Genomic DNA, 20,454 nt, shown 5'->3' with positions numbered 1-20,454 from the left:
TCTGCAGGTTGGCCACCTTACTGCAGGACACTCTCTTTACTTAAACAAATACGACACATCAGCAATTCAAGATTTTTGGAACATTTATTTTCATTCGCTTGCAACTTGGTTATTTATGCTCTGTATCCACGGCTGTTTCTGCGCCCGCGAGCTTGCTCAAACTTGCGTCCTCTAGCGCGAACACGGGCCCGTGTCTTGCTATGAGGAACACCAGGAGCCAGACCAAAGTACCTTTCTGCCGTACGGGCCTTCCGTGGACCTGGAGATCATTGTAATAATAACTTGTAATTGCAATAAAACAACAATTACAACGGGTGGGCTGACAGGTCTGTATGACTCAGCTATTGTATAATAGCTGAGTTTGCATTAGCCTGTGCAAACACAGTTCACATCTTTTAATTAAGAAAGAAAACATGTTTATTGTGTTCATACAGGCTTATGAAAACCGAGGAATCCTTTTTGAGGTCAGTGGAAGTACAAGACTAAACGTTCTCGCAAAATGAGAGTTTTCACAAACATCACCGAGGTTTGCATAAGCCTGTGCAAACACGAAAACATCTCATATTTCTTTTACAAGATAACAATAACGCGAAACAGATGTATTTAAAACAAACGCTTCAATTTTTCTACTCGCATAATTTATTTAAAACAATCAGCCCATGCGTTTTATTTCACAATTCAAAGTCAGATTTTTGTAGTGAAGTTATTGGGTCAGAAAACACATTGTCAACATTAATAAATCTGAAGACCGTCGTGTTAGTATTCATCATTCCCAGTGCTGCGCACCGGAGTTGCGGCTCTTTTAGCCTGCCGGAGCAGAAAAACCGGTGTTTTCACAGCCCTAAATTTCATTCCCAAAATCAAGAACAATGATGCTTTGTAAATAAGTTTCTAACGACTCTATATGAGCTCATTCAATGAAATTAGAGAATTTGCAAATCAATCGTCAATACATGTTAAATGAAAAAATAACAAATTTGTCTTAAATATATCTGTTTTTCATGTTTGCACTGGCTTATGCAAACCTCAAGGGGAACTCTCAAGCAGGTGCAAATCCTCAATGTTGGTGTCAGGATTAAACTGATGGGCTCATAAGTTCTCCCAAAGGTCTCTTTTGGTATGCATAAGCCAGTGAAAACACAACAAACATCTTTTATTTCTCAATTAAATAAATACTGTCCAACAACACACAAGACAGACTACAACTAAAGATCAACAGTGGATACTTCACTATGTACAACTAAAGATCAACAGTGGATACTTCACTACAACTAAAGATCAACAGTGGACACTTCACTACAACTAAAGATCAACAGTGGATACTTCACTATGTACAACTAAAGATCAACAGTGGATACTTAACTACAACTAAAGATCAACAGTGGATACTTCAGTACAACTAAAGATCAACAGTGGACACTTCACTACAACTAAAGATCAACAGTGGATACTTCACTACAACTAAAGATCAACAGTTGATACTTCACTATGTACAACTAAAGATCAACAGTGGATACTTCACTACAACTAAAGATCAACAGTGGACACTTCACTACAACTTAAGATCAACAGTGGACACTTCACTACAACTAAAGATCAACAGTGGATACTTCATTATGTACAACTAAAGATCAACAGTGGATACTTCCCTACAACTAAAGATCAACAGTGGATACTTCACTACAACTAAAGATCAACAGTGGATACTTCACTACAACTAAAGATCAACAGTGGACACTTCACTACAACTAAAGATCAACAGTGGATACTTCACTATGTACAACTAAAGATCAACAGTGGATACTTCACTACAACTAAAGATCAACAGTGGATACTTCACTATGTACAACTAAAGATCAACAGTGGATACTTCACTACAACTAAAGATCAACAGTGGATACTTCACTACAACTTAAGATCAACAGTGGACACTTCACTACAACTAAAGATCAACAGTGGATACTTCACTATGTACAACTAAAGATCAACAGTGGATACTTCACTACAACTAAAGATCAACAGTGGATACTTCACTACAACTTAAGATCAACAGTGGACACTTCACTACAACTAAAGATCAACAGTGGATACTTCACTATGTACAACTAAAGATCAACAGTGGATACTTCACTACAACTAAAGATCAACAGTGGATACTTCACTATGTACAACTAAAGATCAACAGTGGATACTTCACTACAACTAAAGATCAACAGTGGATACTTCACTACAACTTAAGATCAACAGTGGACACTTCACTACAACTAAAGATCAACAGTGGATACTTCACTACAACTTAAGATCAACAGTGGATACTTCACTACAACTAAAGATCAACAGTGGACACTTCACTACAACTAAAGATCAACAGTGGACACTTCACTACAACTAAAGATCAACAGTGGATACTTCACTACAACTAAAGATCAACAGTGGATACTTCACTACAACTAAAGATCAACAGTGGATACTTCACTTCACATTAAAACTGTGTGTACCAAACATCATTTTAGAGCTATCACACGAAATATCTTCTATAAGTAGCCCGTCACAGCTGACCTTGCTGGATGCATGCACTCATAGATTGTAAAAACATAATAAATACCTTGCAACAAGACCGTATGCTGTCCTTTAGGAGCTCTCAAAGCCAACTGATCAAAAGTTATAATCTCCCCTCCGGCTTTCAGGATCCTTGCTTGGGCTCCATCAGTAATGTGTAACGCACAAACAGTTATCCTGGGGATCTCATAAATCCTTTTATCATCTGTAATGGTTCCCACGACAACAGCTATCTTGCCCTCAAACCCATAAGGTTTCATTTTACGTATCTATAATGTAAACAGAAGAACAATTGAGCAATGAACACATATTTCGAACATATTTACAACCTCCAGCTTTAGGAAAAACTTCTTCAATTAACAATATTAAACGCTTAATTCAAGTAGCATGCATGTAAATAAAAGATATAGATGTAGTTAGCAAAGTCAGATCAATGCTCATTTCACAGGAAGGGTGCAGATTTTCCAAGGGGGGCATAATTGTCCAAGCTAAAGGTGCCAGGAACTCGGGCTGTTGTAGATTTATAGGCTGAGTGAACCTTGCAAAATGAAAGTATTATGTAACTTCATACAGAATTTTTGTATAAAGTGAAGTAAGTTAATAATCCTAGTTGTATAGCTGTACCCTACTTCCTTATATAATCAACAAGCTTCATAAATATGCATCCAAATATTGCCAAGGAAAAGTAAAACATGACTACAACAGTTGATTCCACACATGACCAACCAGGGGACAGGAAAACATGTGGGAAACAGAGTTGACATGAGAAAGTAACAGGTTCCTTTGCATTTTGTAATTTATTTTGGTTTTAAGGTTTTAATGAACAATGCACAGTAGTAACTTAATTTCAAATGGTGACAGTATAAAATATGTAATTGTCTTTTGAATGATGATATCAAAAGTTTCACTTTTTACTCAGTTTTGCTGGACAATTTTCTGGTTTCTAATAATATTACAGTGTGCAAATTAGTTGAGAAAAACGATGTGCAATTTTTTTGACAAAAGTGTTTCTTTAGAGGTATATCAAATCAATATTACGTTAATTATTATACAGCGCTAATTGCTAAATTAATATTTTTAAACGTGAACAAATTCATATGATTTATGACTGTGTTTTTCATTAGAACTGCTAATTTGTGAAGAAATTTAACATAATGTGGCATACTAAGATTTAAGTACAAGCCTTCAAAGACAAATATTGCCGCAGGACCCCTATAGAAAGGCTTACATCTTTCGTGTTTAACATGAAGCCCTGCCAATACATTGTGTCTGACCATGCAAGTGCTGCCCCACCATCAGGCGACTTAACAAGGAAAAGAAATGACTGTAAATCATATTATTTCCATACATACCAATCGTGCAATGGATAAAGGAGGACGATTGACTTTACTCATGCAGAGTCTCTTCAAAACGACCTTATTGAACTTGGAGTCTGTGCGACGGACCAGGAATTTGTAAAGCTATTTCACAGGACATAAAGACATTTTTAAAGTGAATGGCAGAAAACCAAAAAACATACAATTATCACTGTAGGAGTTTTAAATAGCTACCTTCACCAGCAAACGAAGGTAAATGTTCTCCGAGACCGGATCTCGGCGACCCTTTTTCTTTTGGTGTTTGTGTTTTATGTCTATTCCCTAAATGGAAGGAATAAAATCAGATAGAACGAGAAATGTTGCTATAAATAAATAAAACCACTTATATTGTTTCAGTTTAGAATCAAACAAAGACACAAACTCAAAAGATGGATGTATAAATCGATGGATTTCAATTCCACTACACAATGACCAAATACACTCACCATTTTGAAAAAGAAGAGAGGGAAAGATGGAGCTTGGCACGAGCAAATGTTCCTCATATCGCGGGCTCATATTGTACACGCAGAACAATTGACGCGGAGGCATTTACGAATGGTTAGAAATCACAGAGAAAATAGAGAAAACCGGTCGCTTCGATGAATAATTATATGCATTTATTATTTATTTACATTACATGTGTAATATGAATTGGCTTGATCACGATTTGGGGACATTGTTTCATTCATCCAGCTCATATTCCTCAGTCTGTCTTCGTTCTCCTCATAATTCATTCTCTCAGCTTATCTCCTGGAAAAACGTCATGTAATTCATGTTGAAAAATAGTTTTGAAAAGAATTGTTATTGTTAACGTTCACTAAAGTAGAAATTAAATATTCATTCCGCAACTGCTATTCAAATTGAACATTTGAACGGCGGTATCGTTTGCTGTGCCACGCAAACATGTCAAGCGTACTGCCATTTGTTATAAATCTAGTGAATACTGCCTTTGGAGTGACGGTTTTGGCTGTTCCGTACTGCTTCCATCAGGTTCGTTAAGAATTTCAATAATTGTTATGGTTTTGTAAACTACCATTTTATGTTTGATTACTTTTGTGAATTTCTTCATTAATAATATAGCTTTTAAATTTTTTCACTTCCGTAACACGTCATAAAAAGTATTCTACTACTCTTGCTGTTGCAAGTTTGCAACAATTTGTTGCATCAGATTGTTTGAATAGAAGTTTAATGGTTTAAGACTGTTCTCTCACCTGTGACATGAACGTAAATATAAGCATTACCTTTAGTATTTTCACTTTCAATAAACACAAAGTTTATGCTTATGTTTATGTTGCAAGCAAGGATCCGGCTTGAAAAATATGTTAGATTGGAACTTTTTTTGCGAGTTTTCTTTCCTGAAAACCACAGCAAAGTCTTTGAAAGAAATTTTATGGGTTTGAAAGTCGTTGACAGTTTAAAATATGAATTCGGATTTTCATATGAGACAACATTTCACCTTTTGCCTAGTAGACATTTTACCATTAGGAAAAAAAGCTGACAAATCCTTTTTTTTGGGCATTTGTTTGACACACTTAAGATATGTCATGCTGTAAACTTTTCTTGAAATTAACTAGTTTCAAAATTTGTTTTCAAACCAAATGTAATGAATTCAATTATTCTGCCACTACAGTGCTAAAGTGTTGGTGACCATCCGGTTAATTAGTTCCCAGTCCCAACAGTTAGAGTAAAAAGTTGTATACATGACTATATATATATAAATTCCTTTTAGTGTGGGCTGATATTGGGTTCATTGTTGTTATTTGCTTCCTCGTATGCAACCAAAAAGTCATGCAGTTATTTGCTGAGAGCTTCACAGATATCACGAAAACGTGATTTTGAATCATTAGGTGAGAGTATGTTTTGTCATGTTGGGTATTGTCCATGTATTGTATTAAAGTACCCCTTAAAGCACATGAATGTACTGGTTCTGACTTGAATCATTGTACAGTCCTGTTGGTACACATCAATGCATTGATTTGAAAAATGTTCCAATTTTTTTATAAGGTTTCCATGTTGGGGGAGATTTGGGCAAATTAATTGTTGAAATGAGGTATGTATTTCTTTGGCATGAAAATATTTGCTCGTACAAAGTAATATTGAGCTGATGGTTAATATCCCTGCTTCTCCACTTGTTAATACTTATGATATATGACACTGGTTTGTATATTTTGGAGAAATCAGTTGTAGAAATGGCCGGGGACCTTCTGTTTGTCATTAAGGGATAAGTTTTAGGAATAACCAAGGTTTTTGTACATCATCAAGTTGTAAAGATGGTCTGAGGTTTCTTTATATCACCAAAAGCTAAGTTGACCAAAAGCTAAGGATGACCATCACAGGCTTTTGTGCTCCTTAGGAATAATTTGTTGGACTAATGCACTTCACCTGAAAAGAAAATAACAGGTCAAACAATCGCGTCGTAAATTGCTGCATTTTTGTACATGACAACAATGAACTATTTGAAATAAGTCTAAAACATCAGATGAATTTGTTTGCTATCTATTGTCAAGAATTAAAGCAAGCCTGTGGCTTCTGGGTGCACCCCCTCTTCATCTTAGTTGTACTGGGTGCACCCCCCTATATATCCAGGGAGCACTGGGTGGTGCACCCCTTATAATTCTATGAGGTCTGTTTTTTAAAAGTGTGACAAAAAAAAGTAATCGATAATAATTGAAACTGTCTTTTGAAATTCAAACATAAAAAGATGCCGCTGCAATTGAACTCAATGACATGTTTGTTTCTCTGGCAGAACCAAGGTTATTGGTTGCATACAAAACATTAACATCAATTATAATGGTAATAATATCACAAATACAAGTCTGTTTTTCTTAAATGTGCACTGCAGCCCTCCCTAAAACTTTCTCATTACCGCACTGTTAAGTCTATTGTCTGTAAATTGTCTGGTTAGTCTTAGCTTTATTATGTATCATGTAAAGAGCTCTGGTCATATAAATAAAGCTAGACTAGTGTAGTCAAACTAAATGGCTTATTTAAGACTGTTTAATGTGCTTTCCTTTCAGCCTCATTGGTTATCTATTGGGTACAGCCATAGCATGGTTTGTTGTGATTGGTGATGTAGCCCCACCAGTTGTATCAAGTATATTGGGCTTGAATGTAAGACATGATTCTTTTGTTTACCATCTCGTCATAGTTAATATGAACACTTGACTTGGCCTTTAGTGGCTGCATCATAAGAAATTAAGCCAATTTCATCTCTTAAATTGTTCCAAACTGAATAGCTCTAACTATTATATATTACCTGTATGCAGCATATTGCCCTTTGCAGACCTTGAAGACATTTGTAAGAACTCTCGGGGAGGTTGTCGACCTTTGGTCTAGGGCTAGCACTGATCTGCTCTTGAGTTCTCCCAAAGGTCTCCTTGGTTTTCATAAGTCTGTGCAAACACAGTGAACATCTTTTATTTCTTAAAGCTATTATGTATTGACTGCGTGCAGGCCAGAGCTGGATAGGATCAAATCTTAATGGTTCCTACTAGAGCAGGCTAGACCAGGATCTTGCAGAATCTTAGAGGAGTTCTTACAAATGTCTTCAAGGTTTGCAAAGGGCAATATGCTGCATACAGGTAATATATAATAGTTAGAGCTATTCAGTTTGGAACAATTTAAGAGATGAAATTGGTTTAATTTCTTATGATGCAGCCACTAAAGGCCAAGTCAAGTCTTAAAGGTTCCTTCTAGAGCAGGCTAGACCAGGATCCTGCAGGATCTTACAGGATCTAATCTTAAAGGTTTCTTCTAGAGCAGGCTAGACCAGGATCCTGCAGGATCTTGCAGGATCTAATCTTGCAGTAGCCTGTAAGGTCCTACTTTGGAAATTCTTGGATTCCAACCAACCTCCAGGGAATTATTCAACAATGTTGCTCGCCCACCACGGCTGGTGCCCTTAATAGCATTAATAAAATATTCTTTTGTATTGAACCAACATGGCGCCCGTGACGTAAAATGGACACCAAGAATTCACCAGAAAAACTAAAGTAAAAAAACATTTTTATTTTCTGATTTTATAGAACACATGGGGTCTTCGAACCGTTTTGATCGTTCTCATTGGTGTATGCATTGTTCTACCGTTGTCTTTAGTGAAAGACATCACCAGTTTAAGCAACGCCAGCAATATTGCCATAGCGATGTATATAATCTTTGCTTTACAGGTGAATAAAAAATCCCATTCAAAGCAAGCCCGTGTTTTACTCCCATGATGGAAGTATTTTCATGTTGATTCCCTGAAAAACAACGAACAGAATTATTTTTCTAAAGAAATGAATGGCGTATTCGCAATCTGGGGCCGGTTGCACGAAGCATAGATAACATTATCCATCGGATAGCAAAAATCTTCAAACTTGTAAAAAAGGGGTTTATATTTTTCTTACGACAATGAAATGTTGTAATCTTCGAAACAATATTTTATTTCAGTGATTGTTCAGTTCGAATCTTATACTTTCTGGTTTTTAAAAGGTTTTGTAAAAGTTTAAAAAAAGTTGCTATCAAATGGTTAACGCTATCCAGGCTTCGTACAACCGACACCTGTAGTGTACAAATTTACACCCGCTATGTAAATTCTGAAAGATTACCATTATTCATTTCTTTAGAAATCTATTTTTCTAACAGTTAGTGAACACAAATATATATACATAGCGAAAGTTAAAAGTCAGGCTGGCTACGCTACTGTCATTTTAGTAAACACAAATATGTATACATAGCGAAAGTTTAAAGTCAGGCTGGCTACGCTACTGTCATTTTAGTGAACACAAATATATATACATAGCGAAAGTTTAAAGTCAGGCTGGCTACGCTACTGTCATTTTAGTGAACACAAATATATATACATAGCGAAAGTTTAAAGTCAGGCTGGCTACGCTACTGTCATTTTAGTGAACACAAATATATATACATAGCGAAAGTTTAAAGTCAGGCTGGCTACGCTACTGTCATTTTAGTGAACACAAATATATATACATAGCGAAAGTTTAAAGTCAGGCTGGCTACGCTACTGTCATTTTAGTGAACACAAATATATATACATAGCGAAAGTTTAAAGTCAGGCTGGCTACGCTACTGTCATTTTAGTGAACACAAATATGTATACATAGCGAAAGTTTAAAGTCAGGCTGGCTACGCTACTGTCATTTTAGTGAACACAAATATGTATACATAGCAAAAGTTTAAAGTCAGGCTGGCTACGCTACTGTCATTACATATAGCGATGATGTGTTATTCTTTCGCCGTTAAGCTGTAGCAAACCAAACCAATATTTCATTCCTTCCTCATTTTTAGCTGTTTCTCGACACATTGCCGCAAATTTTGGCGGGCGATTGGCTAACGGGATTAAATTTCTGGAAGCCAGAGGGCGTGCTACAATGTTTACCAATCTTTGGTATTTCCTTCCTTTGTCAAACGTATGTATTGGTGGTAAATGAGTGATAATGTCGTAAGAGAACCCACCAAGTTGTCGCTGGTGACGGGAACTGTCTTGCCTGCCAATCTAGTTTCTCACACCTGTCATGACTGCAAATCTAGTTTCACATCTGCCACGCCTGCCAATCTAGTTTCTCACACCTGTCATGACTGCAAGTCTAGTTTCACATCTGTCAAGCCTGCAAATCTAGTTTCACATCTGCCACGCCTGCAAATCTAGTTTCACATCTGTCATGCCTGCAAATCTAGTTTCACACCTGTCAATCCTGCAAATCTAGTTTCACATCTGTCATGCCTGCCAATCTAGTTTCACATCTGTCAATCCTGCAAATCTAGTTTCACATCTGTCAATCCTACAAATCTAGTTTCACATCTGCCACGCCTGCAAATCTAGTTTCACATCTGTCAATCCTGCAAATCTAGTTTCACATCTGCCACGCCTGCAAATCTAGTTTCACACCTGTCAATCCTGCAAATCTAGTTTCACATCTGCCACACCTGCAAATCTAGTTTCACATCTGTCATGCCTGAAAATCCTGTTTTACAAATGTCATGCCTGCAATCTTTTTTACATAGAATTTGGATTTGAATAAACATGCTTAAGTACATTGGTAGGGGAGGCGTGCAGTATTGACTCGTCTCAGCCAAAGCAATACTACATTCTACGCAAAGTTTTTTAGTATTCTGCATCCCTTTAAAAGACATAGCACCCCCTCCGTTTACTGTCAAAAAGCTTTAAACCAAAGCTATGTTACATTCTCTACAGGGTTCTGTTTGTTCTTTACGATGCTTTGCCCGAGCCCTCCGTGAAGAAAATGGAGCATGTTGTCAATAGAGCAATGGATATTGTGCTTTTTCTCTCATTCTTGGTAAGTCCGACTTCTTGCAAATGAAGCACGCGGATGACAACATTAGTAACTGACTGACTGACTGACTGGCTGACTGACTGACTGACCGACCGACCGACCGACCGACTGCCCTTAGAAAAAAAATATAGAAAATCTTGTCCATTGTCCCTAGAGTTAAAAATTTCTTCATCATCAGAATTGAAGCGATGTCTTTAAGACAATAGAAAAAAGTCATGCTGTACTCTACAGTATGGGTGCTGTTGAGTAGGAATTATCGGCGATGTTAATGTGGGGACTGTGTGACGCTCATTGATATGTATGTATGTTAAGGTGAATAACGCATCTGGTGTAAAAGTTGAAACCGGAAGTTGGCTTATTTGTATATATTTTTTCAATCCCACTTTCTATATTTTGATGATTTAAATACTTTACAGATCTGTCTTTCCATTTCATAGTATTTTTATGTATCAGTAGTGATGTCTTAAAGGAATAAAAATGCAATATGTGTAACTTTGTAATACAAAAGTATAGAAAATTAGAACCGATAAAACTATGCAAATGAGCCAAGATCCGGCTTCAATTTTTAAGCTATTTTTCATACGTGGTTGCCTATCCAGTTTTTAATACATATAAGTGCTAAAATTGAGAAACTGTTCGATTTTTACCATTTAAAATCGCGCTTCCGTAAAATTAAACTTCATTTGACGTTTTCTAAACTTGTCGACCCAGTCCTTTTCAACGGCCAATCATTGCGTTTACCACGTGACAGCAATACTCTATTTATCGACCCAGTCCTTTCAAACCGTTCGATGCTTGGGATGCCCACGTGACAACAATGCTATGATTTTATAGGTTGGCTTCTCCGGTTATGTGCGATATTTCAACAAAGGCGTCGAAGGAGATTTATTGAAAAATTATAAACACGATTTCCTATCGGAGCTCATTCGCTTAGGTAAATAATGTTAATGTGCCAGAGTAATGTTGAGCGAACAATCAAAAGTTTAAGAAGTTGAACTGCCTTTTCTCCGTTTTACGTCACTTCCGGAGCGATGTCACCTACTTGTAGGTCCAAAAAACCCATGAAGATGAAATTTTCGACCTATGAAATATATTGCAGTGTTTTTGAATTTGAAATGGACATTCGAGCCTATCAAGGAAACAGGTCCATATGGATGTGGATCTCTTTCAAGTGCTGTGCTCGCCAATGGTTTTCTACTATAGATCAGTGAACTGGAATATAAACTGGAACGCTAACTCTAATGCTAGTTCTATATGCCATTTTAAAGCCAGTTGTTATGATGTATTTTTAACTAAGTTTTTAGGTTTATTACCAAATTATGTGTGGTAAAACTTTTCATTGCAATTTGTGAGTATTTATTTACTGTAGATTGTTGCTGATTTTCTAAAATTTTATTATGAAAATTTGAAAAACTCAAGAAAATGAGCTTCATTTTCGTCTTCAAAGATGGCGGCGTTGTTAGCGTTCCAGTGGACACTACAGTTCACTGCAATGAATTATCACTACAACACCCAAAAAATGGCGACACGCAATGCATTGTGGTAGGGCGAGGTTTGCAGAAAAAGACAGAGGTCTGATATTTCTCCGTAAAGACCGAGAAAGCGAGGTTATTAAAAGGCTTATTATAAGGCATTATTTGACCTTAAACAAAGCTTGCTTTCTTTCTAGTCCTTGCTGTTTTTTTACGGGTTGACTTTCACTTTTCTAGTTTTTGTCAGTTAAAAATAAATCGTCTGGATAGTTAAACTGTTTTTGGAGTGTTTTTCCTTCGACTCATATTCGCAAATGGCTATTTGTTTCTTTTATTTTGCGTTTTGCGGTTACGAAGTTTGTTTACTTTTGGCAGTAAAACGTACGCGTTTTGGACTTGCGGGAAAATATTAGACCGGCAAAAATGTTTCTGAGCCAATCAAAGCGCGCCATTTTGCCGGAAGTGACACTTGCCATATAATAATTACTATTAAACTGATTGGGATAAACTTCCATGGACATACGGGAACTGTTATTGTGAAAAAGCCATCGATGAGTTCATATAAGCATGTCATAATCTATTGTTTTCAAACGGATTAAGACATGCATATATGAATATTAAACCTCCCCCCTGAATTATTGAGGTTAGCTACGCACGTGAAGGAGATGGCAAAATATAAAATCAAACATGTTACTAAAAGTAATTATTGTCCTTACATTATAATTCGATCGATGCCATTTTATAGGATTCTGCGTTTCTACTGTGTTGAGTTTCCCATTGTTGGTGTTTCCATGTCGTTCCAGTATTAATTCCATGATTTCCGCAGGAAGGGTCGGTTTTATTTTTTCTTTTAATTTCCCTGCTTTCCCACGAGAGTGGCACAGTTCACTGGAGTGGTACTAACGAAACGCTCCATTCTCCATGTTTCAGAATGATGCCATTTCCGTGGGAGGCACGTTCATATCAGAGGATCGCTTCATGCTCATCACGTGTTCAATTATCATTGGAGCGTTGACTTGTGGGGTTTTATTTCCCAGTGGTAAGTTCTAAAATGAAAGTCGCATGCTTCATTATCATTGGAGTGTTAACTTGTGGGGTTTATTTCCCAGTGGTAGGTTCTAAAATGAAAGTCACGTGATTCATTGTCATTGGAGCGTTGACTTGTGGGGTTTTATTTCCCAGTGGTAGGTTCTAAAATTATAGACGCCAATTGAGATTCGAGTAATCTAAGATTTTTCATAGTTTTTTGAGTCAACGACTCAAGTTACAGAATACAGAGCTCTTGTACAAAACTTGAATGTCTTTGAATTTAAAATGAATAATTCAAAGGGCTTGAAGTCCTTGAATATATAAAGTGTGTTAAAAAGTCCTTGAAATCCAATTTTTCGATCGAGTTTTTGTAACCATTTCAGAGTGTAGGCCCGTTTCATACGTCGCATTTTACATGAGCCAAATGCATTAAAGACAAAAGAAAATAAGATAAAATGCCTCATTATCTTTTGTCTGTAATTTATTCGGCTCATGTAAAATGCGACGTATGAAACGGGACTTAATTTCCTCTTTCAAAATTGGAGGTCAAATTGTAGCCTTAGACTCAGAACTTTGAAGTAAGCTTCTAAATATGGCGGCTTTCGCGTCACAAACTCGATTCATTAAAAAGCTCTTTGGCTTTAGTTTTGACTGTACGTTCAATATTTTTCAAGTTAGTTTTGCTTCGAAGTTCAAGGTCTTACTCATGCTTCAGTTTTTCAAAATATGTCCTTGAAAGTCCTTAAAAGTCCTTGAAATGTGCTTAAATTCCATTGCTCCCTATTGTACGAAACCCTGATTACAGTAAAGATTGTCGATACAGTTTGACAGCAGTGTCGCTAAAAAAGCCCATCGGAGTCAAATCTTTGTAAACATTCGATAGCTTCTTGAACATTTTAAAGAATGCGTCTGAAGGTCATCCATTGTCTGCTTGGGCGCCATTTTAAGGGTCACCAAAAATGGTAGCTTTTGTAGCTATTTTAGGAAGAGTTTCGTTTGTAAAACGTTGGTATAAAAGAAAAAGTGAAACTCTTAACATCGAATCTTTGTGTGTGTATGTTTCATTGAATATCATAAAAAATATTTCACGAAATATGAATGAAATCACGAGACGAAACTTATGGGATGTTGAGTACACTATTTACACAAAATTTCCCCTAGAAAAACAGAAACTCTAGGCGCTCAAAACATGACGCTAGGTCTTATTCTTTAACTAATGCAAATTATTGAACTAGCTTTATGAAATAGTCCGTTTATCGTTTAGTCTGTGAATAAAACTTTGTGAGATAGCTAAGATACTGGCAATAATGCCAACAACCTTTTTCTTAAGTTTTGGTTTATGCAGATCGCCGACAGTGTTTTGACTGTAATGTATCTCTAACGCCAAATTCTGGATTGTGAATTATTACAAATAATTTTTAAGGGCAATAATTGGCTGATAAAGATTTTCACCAGCTCTTACTAATTAACAGCTTGCAGTCAGTACAGTGAAATAAGGTTTACCCAAGTCCACGTTTAAAAGGGTGGTGGCAGAAATATCGCCTGATTAAAAAATGCCTGCAATCTGGTTTTTAGTTCAGTTCGTCATGTCTCTGGTTGTTTTACAGGGGATTACTGCGTGCTATCAATAATCTTAGAACAATATGGTTTTAGTTGAGTTTGTAATGGCTCTGGTTGTTTTTACTGGGGGAGTACTGCGTGATACCAACAATCTTAGAACAATATGGTTTTTAGTTCAGTTTGTAATGGCTCTGGTTGTTTTCACGGGGAAGGAATCACTGCGTGATATCAATAATCTTTGCACAATCTGGTTTTAGTTGAGTTTGTCATGGCTATGGTTGTTTTTACGGGGGGGATTACTGCGTGATACCAACAATCTTTGAACAATCTGGTTTTTAGTTGAGTTCGTCATGGCTCTGGTTGTTTTTACAGGGGGGGAATTACTGCGTGATAAAAACAATCTTTGAACAATCTGGTTTTTAGTTGAGTTCGTCATGGCTCTGGTTGGTGCGACAATGGGAGCAATGTTGACGTACATACTGCCTTCTTATATCTTCCTAAAAGTTGCTGGTGACGATGGCTCGAAGTTTGAGGCTAAGGTAAAGTTTTTTTTTAGCACGAACTTGTGTATACCTACCAGGACATGTCATGGAGATAGAAATGTATTCAACAGAAACTGTGTGCCTTACATAAGATACACGTTGAACTGTAGTATAAACTGGAATGCTAACTTCAATACTAATAGTATAGAGTTAGCATTTAAAACTGAGCTATGCGATACTGTATCTTATTTGTTTAAAATGACAGTGGACGTTCTAATACAGATTATGTAAATCTCTTTTCATTCTCGAGATATCGAGGTTTTCATGATGTCCAAGTGACTCAAGACTTCAAATAAATAGCGTGAATTCAGATCTTCAAAGTTTCCATCCAGTCCTGAGATACATTCTATTTCAGTCTGACTTTCAAAAGTTCTCTCTATATGCTTTTGGATATGTATTGAAACGACAGCAAATTTAGACGACGTCATCTCGACATCGTCTGTACTGTTGTATTGGGTGTATGAAAAATTACATATTAATCTATTTTGACATTTCAATACATGATCACTATGTTAATCCCACTGGTGCATTACTGTCATGTTTTGCTGGGAGAAGTTTTGTTAAGTTCCTAGAAGGAGAAAAGCTTTCGTGCTAATTACAAAGACATGTAATTTATCCACGTAGCTGACAATACTTTATGCATCCGAGGACTGATAGTGATCTGGTATCGAAATTACTAAAATACCTTAATTTGTAAAGATCTTTTTTTGGTGCAACATTGTAGATCATTGCTTCATTACTCATTGTTGGGTCAATAAAATTGCTTCATTACTCATTGTTGGGTCAGTAAAATTGCTTCATTACTCAATGTTGGGTCAATAAAATTGCTTCATTACTCATTGTTGGGTCAATAAAATTGCTTCATTACTCAATGTTGGGTCAACAAAATTGCTTCATTACTCAATGTTGGGTCAACAAAATTGCTTCATTACTCAATGTTGGGTCAATAAAATTGCTTCATTACTCATTGTTGGGTCAATAAAATTGCTTCATTACTCAATGTTGGGACAATAAAATTGCTTCATTACTCAATGTTGGGCAAATCAAATTGCTTCATTACTCAAAGTTGGGCCAATCAAATTGCTTCATTACTCAAAGTTGGGCCAATCAGATTGCTTCATTACTCAATGTTGGGCCAATCAAATTGCTTCATTACGCAATGTTGGGCCTATCAAATTGCTTTATTTCTTAATAGTATCATACACAACAAAGTGACATTCTCTTCTTTAGGTATTGTTGGTTGTTGGTGTTTGTTTGTTGTGCCTGAGTACTTTCTCAGTTCTTAATGTTAAAGAAAGTCAAATAAAGGAAGATGAAATTGTCTCTATGTTAAAACAAGATCGATCTATGATCAAGCGGTTGGAAACGAATCTAAATCTCACACTGGAGAAGTCATTTGAAAGATCAGAGAATATTCTGGTAATTTTCTTTCGTAGCCGGCAATCAAAAAGCGGTAGTTGTTTCTTAAAATATCCGAGTAAAAATTGTTTTGGTGCGTCTGTCGCTTGTAGCACGTGTATTGTTGTAGGAGTGTGGGTAGGGATGAACGGGTAGGGATGAACATCTTGGGGTAAGAATTTAGAGGTGTAGGTTGGGATGAATGAGAACATCTTGGGCTAAGCCTTTAGAAGTGTAGGTTGGGATGAATGAGAACATCTTGGGCTAAGCCTTTAGAAGTGTAGGTTGGGATGAATGAGAACATCTTGGGGTAAGCCTTTAGAATTGTAGGTTGGGATGAATGAGAACATCTTGGGGTAAGCCTTTAGAAGTGTAGGGAGGGATGAATGAGAACATCTTGGGGTAAGCCTTTAGAAGTGTAGGTTGGGATGAATGAGAATATCTTGGGGTAAGCCTTTAGAATTGTAGGTTGGGATGAATGAGAACATCTTGGGGTGAGCCTTTACAAGGGTAGGGAGGGAGGAGTAAGAGCATCTGGGATTAGTCCTTTACAAGTGTAGAAAAGCATGAGTGAGAATATCAGGGTTAACTCTGGATGAGAACAATTAGCGATTGTTTTTCACGAGTACATAAGTATGTGATAAGATTTTTTCATGATGTACATTTGTCAACTTCGTGGTTTATGTGTTTCAGGATTTAAACAAACGAAAAAATTATTCCGATGAGAAAATTCTGGGAAGAGGAAAGTTGACAGACAACAGCGAAGAAGATGCTCCAAAGAAATCAGCTGAAGTTGTTGACGAAGCGAGAAAGGAGCCCGTGTTACCGCAGGAAGGCGGTCTTCCTCAAAACAAAGCAGCAAGCAATCACTTGCGGGAGAAAAGGCAGCCTCTCATTCACAATGATCAACCCGACAATGCCGAGCAGCCTTTTGATGACCTGAAAATTGCTGATCGAAATTTACCTGCTGAAAACGAGCTGCCCGTGATCAAGGAACAACCCGCAGAATCACACCTTCGTGATAAAAGAGACTTATCTACCAAGATTCAGGAACAACCCGCGGATAAGCTTTCCACCCACAACAAAACGCTTGATCGGGAAGAACAGCACGAAAATGATCCACCACCCGTGCAACCCGCAAAACCCGAAGAAAAGGCAGGTCAAAATATAGATGCGATAGCAAAACCTGATTTACCAGTTGAGCCTGATGTTGTGGGTAAAGAGGTAAACAATATCTAGACATCACGGCGCTCTTCCGTTGTGAACGAGCTGTAAGCGCCGATTGACCCGAATTTGCAAAGCGAAAAGCACGCTTTGAAAGGTGAAGCTCGTATCAAAAAAAGAAATTTATTGACGAGATAGAAACTCAATAGGAGAATTTACTGACGTCAGAGCAACACGAGGAAAGGAAAATGAATGTAAATAAAAAATTATAACAGTTCAAAAACAAACGATGATAAAAGTCAAACGCTTAATCGGCAAATCGGATGACTAACTGCGAGGCTAGGAGTTCTTCATTGTTTAAAGCTTCAAGCGTCAAATTGTAAAGCCAAAAGGTTGTAACAAAGTATTGTGTGATCTGTTATGGCGAAGCTATTCATTAGGAAAACAGATGATGTTATTATGGAAATAGAATTTCAGTCAAATTAGCTTCCTACGATGTATTGTGGAAATAAGTTGCGAAAAGTGTTTTTCACAGAAGGACGTTTGAAATTTGAATGACGCGGTTTGATGTTTAGTGTTTTTTTTTACAATGGCGCGCATGTTTGAAGTGCGTATTTACGCGATCGCTTTAATGGGAAAATATCAATACAAGTTGCGTACAAACAAAGGTTAAGTTCTGATTAAGTTTCAAACTCGTTTTCACTGATTGCTTCCCATGAAATTTTTAATTTTTGTTTTCGAGCCAACCACTCGATTCGAGTTGCGTAATTTGTGTCTGTATGGGAAATGATAAGTGTCAGAATTCCTCTTGATCAACTTTCATGTTATGGCGATGTAGGACATTCGGGAAAAAACCCATTTGTCTTTGTTCTCATCAAAGGAAAACGGATCTCATTAGCGTTAATTAGAGCCTGGCACACAAGTGCTTCCGAGACATCTAATTGCATTCCGCGCATATTATAATCAATGACTACAGGGTGGTCAAGGTCTTTAAATCGTGAATGAATAGTTAAGGTGGATCAAAATGTATGATGGGTATGCATAATGGTGTTTGTGGTGTTCTGTAAAACCCAGAATAATGTGTTCTTTTCACGCTTTGAAATGTATATTTCACTTACATGGCCTTTAGGTAACTATCCTGTCACTGAATAGCACTTTTTGGAGGTTTGCTCATGGAAATTACGCTCATCATACAGCAGTTCACACGGATTTGACTTCAAAACAGAGACTATTGTTAGTCAGTTGTACGTAAAAGCCTCGCTTTAGTTGCCGCCATTCGTAAACAAATAAACAGAGCACTTGCAAAAATGACAATGTAATTTGCGTTAGTCCGCTTGTTGACGACAAATATGGCAACTCTTCCGACGCTGTAATTGTTCAAAATAACTTCTTGGCCATTTACATGAGATGTTATTTCAAACCATGCGAAAGAAGTAATTGTTTTTCACTGAAAATGTTTTGTCTCTGAAAACGTGTTTATGCTGTGCCCGTTTCCGCCATCACAGCTTATATATACCATCGAAAAAAACGTACAGCCAACATTCAAACAAAGTGAGCACTGAGAGAAATAGTTAGAGACAGCTGGTAAGAAGTATCCCAGAAATGGTCTTCGCGTTGCTTATCACTTTACTAGCAATTACAGAATGTACAATTCAACAAAAAAGACATCGGAGTATACCATCTTTTCGCGCCAAATCGTCGCTGTCGGCGAAGCTAAGGAGACTGGAAAACAGCTACGTTAATAAAACTGTAAGCATGAGTAAATACCTAAGCGAAGTTGATGGAATATATCGTGATCACGCTCCAGAGTTACAGAAATCCTTGAAGCTTTTCCAACAAGATTTTGCTCCGTTCATTCGAGAATTGAAGAAGGCAAAAGCGAAGAAATGTGTACTACGTTACGAGACACAAAGAATTGGTAGAGGTGCATCATCGAAACGTGTTAGGGTGAGTAAACCATGTGAAAAATAACGACACACGGCTAAAGCAGTTAAAAATTGCAACAAAAGCCGTCACCCGATTGATGTTTTGATCACGTGAAAACACATTAAGGCGAAACAGGTTCTGTGAAAATTACCAAGTCTCGAATACAGGATGTTAGTGAGTTAAATCGCTACGAAATGAACCTCTCTGTTCATTTCACAAGAGTTGATAACGATCCCGAAAATTGACATAAATGTATTAAAATTACTGTAGCAGTCTCATCCCTTTGTAACCGTCCACTCGAAATTTTAGTCACTTGTATCAAGTGCATACGGAGCTTTGCATCATGGGTAATTTGTTGTTTACAAAAATTGACTTTAGTCGACCATCAACATTCAATAAAGGAGTATCTTACAATAGTGGCTAAGTCAACGGACTTTCCGAGAAGTTACATTTTCAACGTTGATATTTTTTAGAAAAGTCAGAATACATGTCTTATTTTATTTGATTTAGATCGGCGTTTGTAGTTCTTCCCCTTGCTCGAATGTTGACGCCAGATGCTCTTGCCAGCCCTCGAAAATCATGTTTAAGGGCATCACTGTACGACATTGCCGGAAAAGAAAAACAGGCAAACGTAGGAACAGGAAGCATCATAGGAGGACACTCAGGGGTAAACGTAGACGCCGGTGTACATGGAAAAAATACACTTTATTATCCGCTGTCGATTGTCAATGTACATGTTCTTGAAGTTTAGAAAACTAATCAATCTTGTAAATAATGAACTGTATATAAAAAAACAGCTTTAACCAAAGTCAACCCGTCGCTCACTGCTATTTCTTCCAACCTCAATTTTCCAATCATTTGTCATAAAAACATGGAAGTATTTATAAAATATTTTCATTCATCTTCATCACGCTGTAAAGTCACAAATTCACCGAGAAAAACGTCAATGTAACTAGTTATTACTTAGTATACTAGTTATTACTAATGTCATCCCGCATATGAACATTGACGTTTGCAAATATTACTCAAATATCAAGAATTTAAAAGTTTTGTACATATTCCAGTTGCGTTTGTACATAGATATATTTGAAACAGTTGTTGAAATTTTCTCGATCGATTTATCGCATAATTAAATTACATCATTGAAAAAAGA

At 36.9% G+C, this 20,454-nt stretch overlaps 2 protein-coding genes across 2 annotated transcripts; one reads left to right on the top strand and one right to left on the bottom strand.

Moving 5' to 3' along the window:
• Window positions 1–65: 65 nt before the first annotated feature.
• Window positions 66–4,648, bottom strand: LOC124449284 (60S ribosomal protein L18-B-like). The gene is made up of 5 exons (XM_047000219.1): window positions 4,547–4,648; window positions 4,110–4,196; window positions 3,912–4,019; window positions 2,606–2,828; window positions 66–259 (listed from the first exon to the last, which is right to left on the bottom strand). The coding sequence occupies exons 1-5, from the start codon at window positions 4,646–4,648 to the stop codon at window positions 114–116; spliced, it is 666 nt and encodes a 221-aa protein (XP_046856175.1). The 3' UTR covers window positions 66–113.
• On the top strand, window positions 4,449–20,454 carry LOC124449808 (putative sodium-coupled neutral amino acid transporter 10). Its single transcript, XM_047000713.1, has 14 exons — window positions 4,449–4,904; window positions 5,644–5,761; window positions 5,919–5,964; window positions 6,932–7,025; window positions 7,940–8,080; window positions 9,204–9,325; window positions 10,111–10,213; window positions 11,045–11,144; window positions 12,428–12,513; window positions 12,613–12,721; window positions 14,695–14,810; window positions 16,044–16,232; window positions 16,905–19,322; window positions 19,812–20,454. The coding sequence occupies exons 1-13, from the start codon at window positions 4,818–4,820 to the stop codon at window positions 17,448–17,450; spliced, it is 1,857 nt and encodes a 618-aa protein (XP_046856669.1). The 5' UTR covers window positions 4,449–4,817; the 3' UTR covers window positions 17,451–19,322; window positions 19,812–20,454.

The sequence above is a fragment of the Xenia sp. Carnegie-2017 genome, unplaced genomic scaffold (assembly GCF_021976095.1).
Source record: "Xenia sp. Carnegie-2017 unplaced genomic scaffold, XeniaSp_v1 HiC_scaffold_23, whole genome shotgun sequence".
NCBI classification, from domain to species: Eukaryota; Metazoa; Cnidaria; class Anthozoa; order Malacalcyonacea; family Xeniidae; genus Xenia; species Xenia sp. Carnegie-2017.
This window is presented reverse-complemented; position numbering and strand designations above follow the sequence as displayed.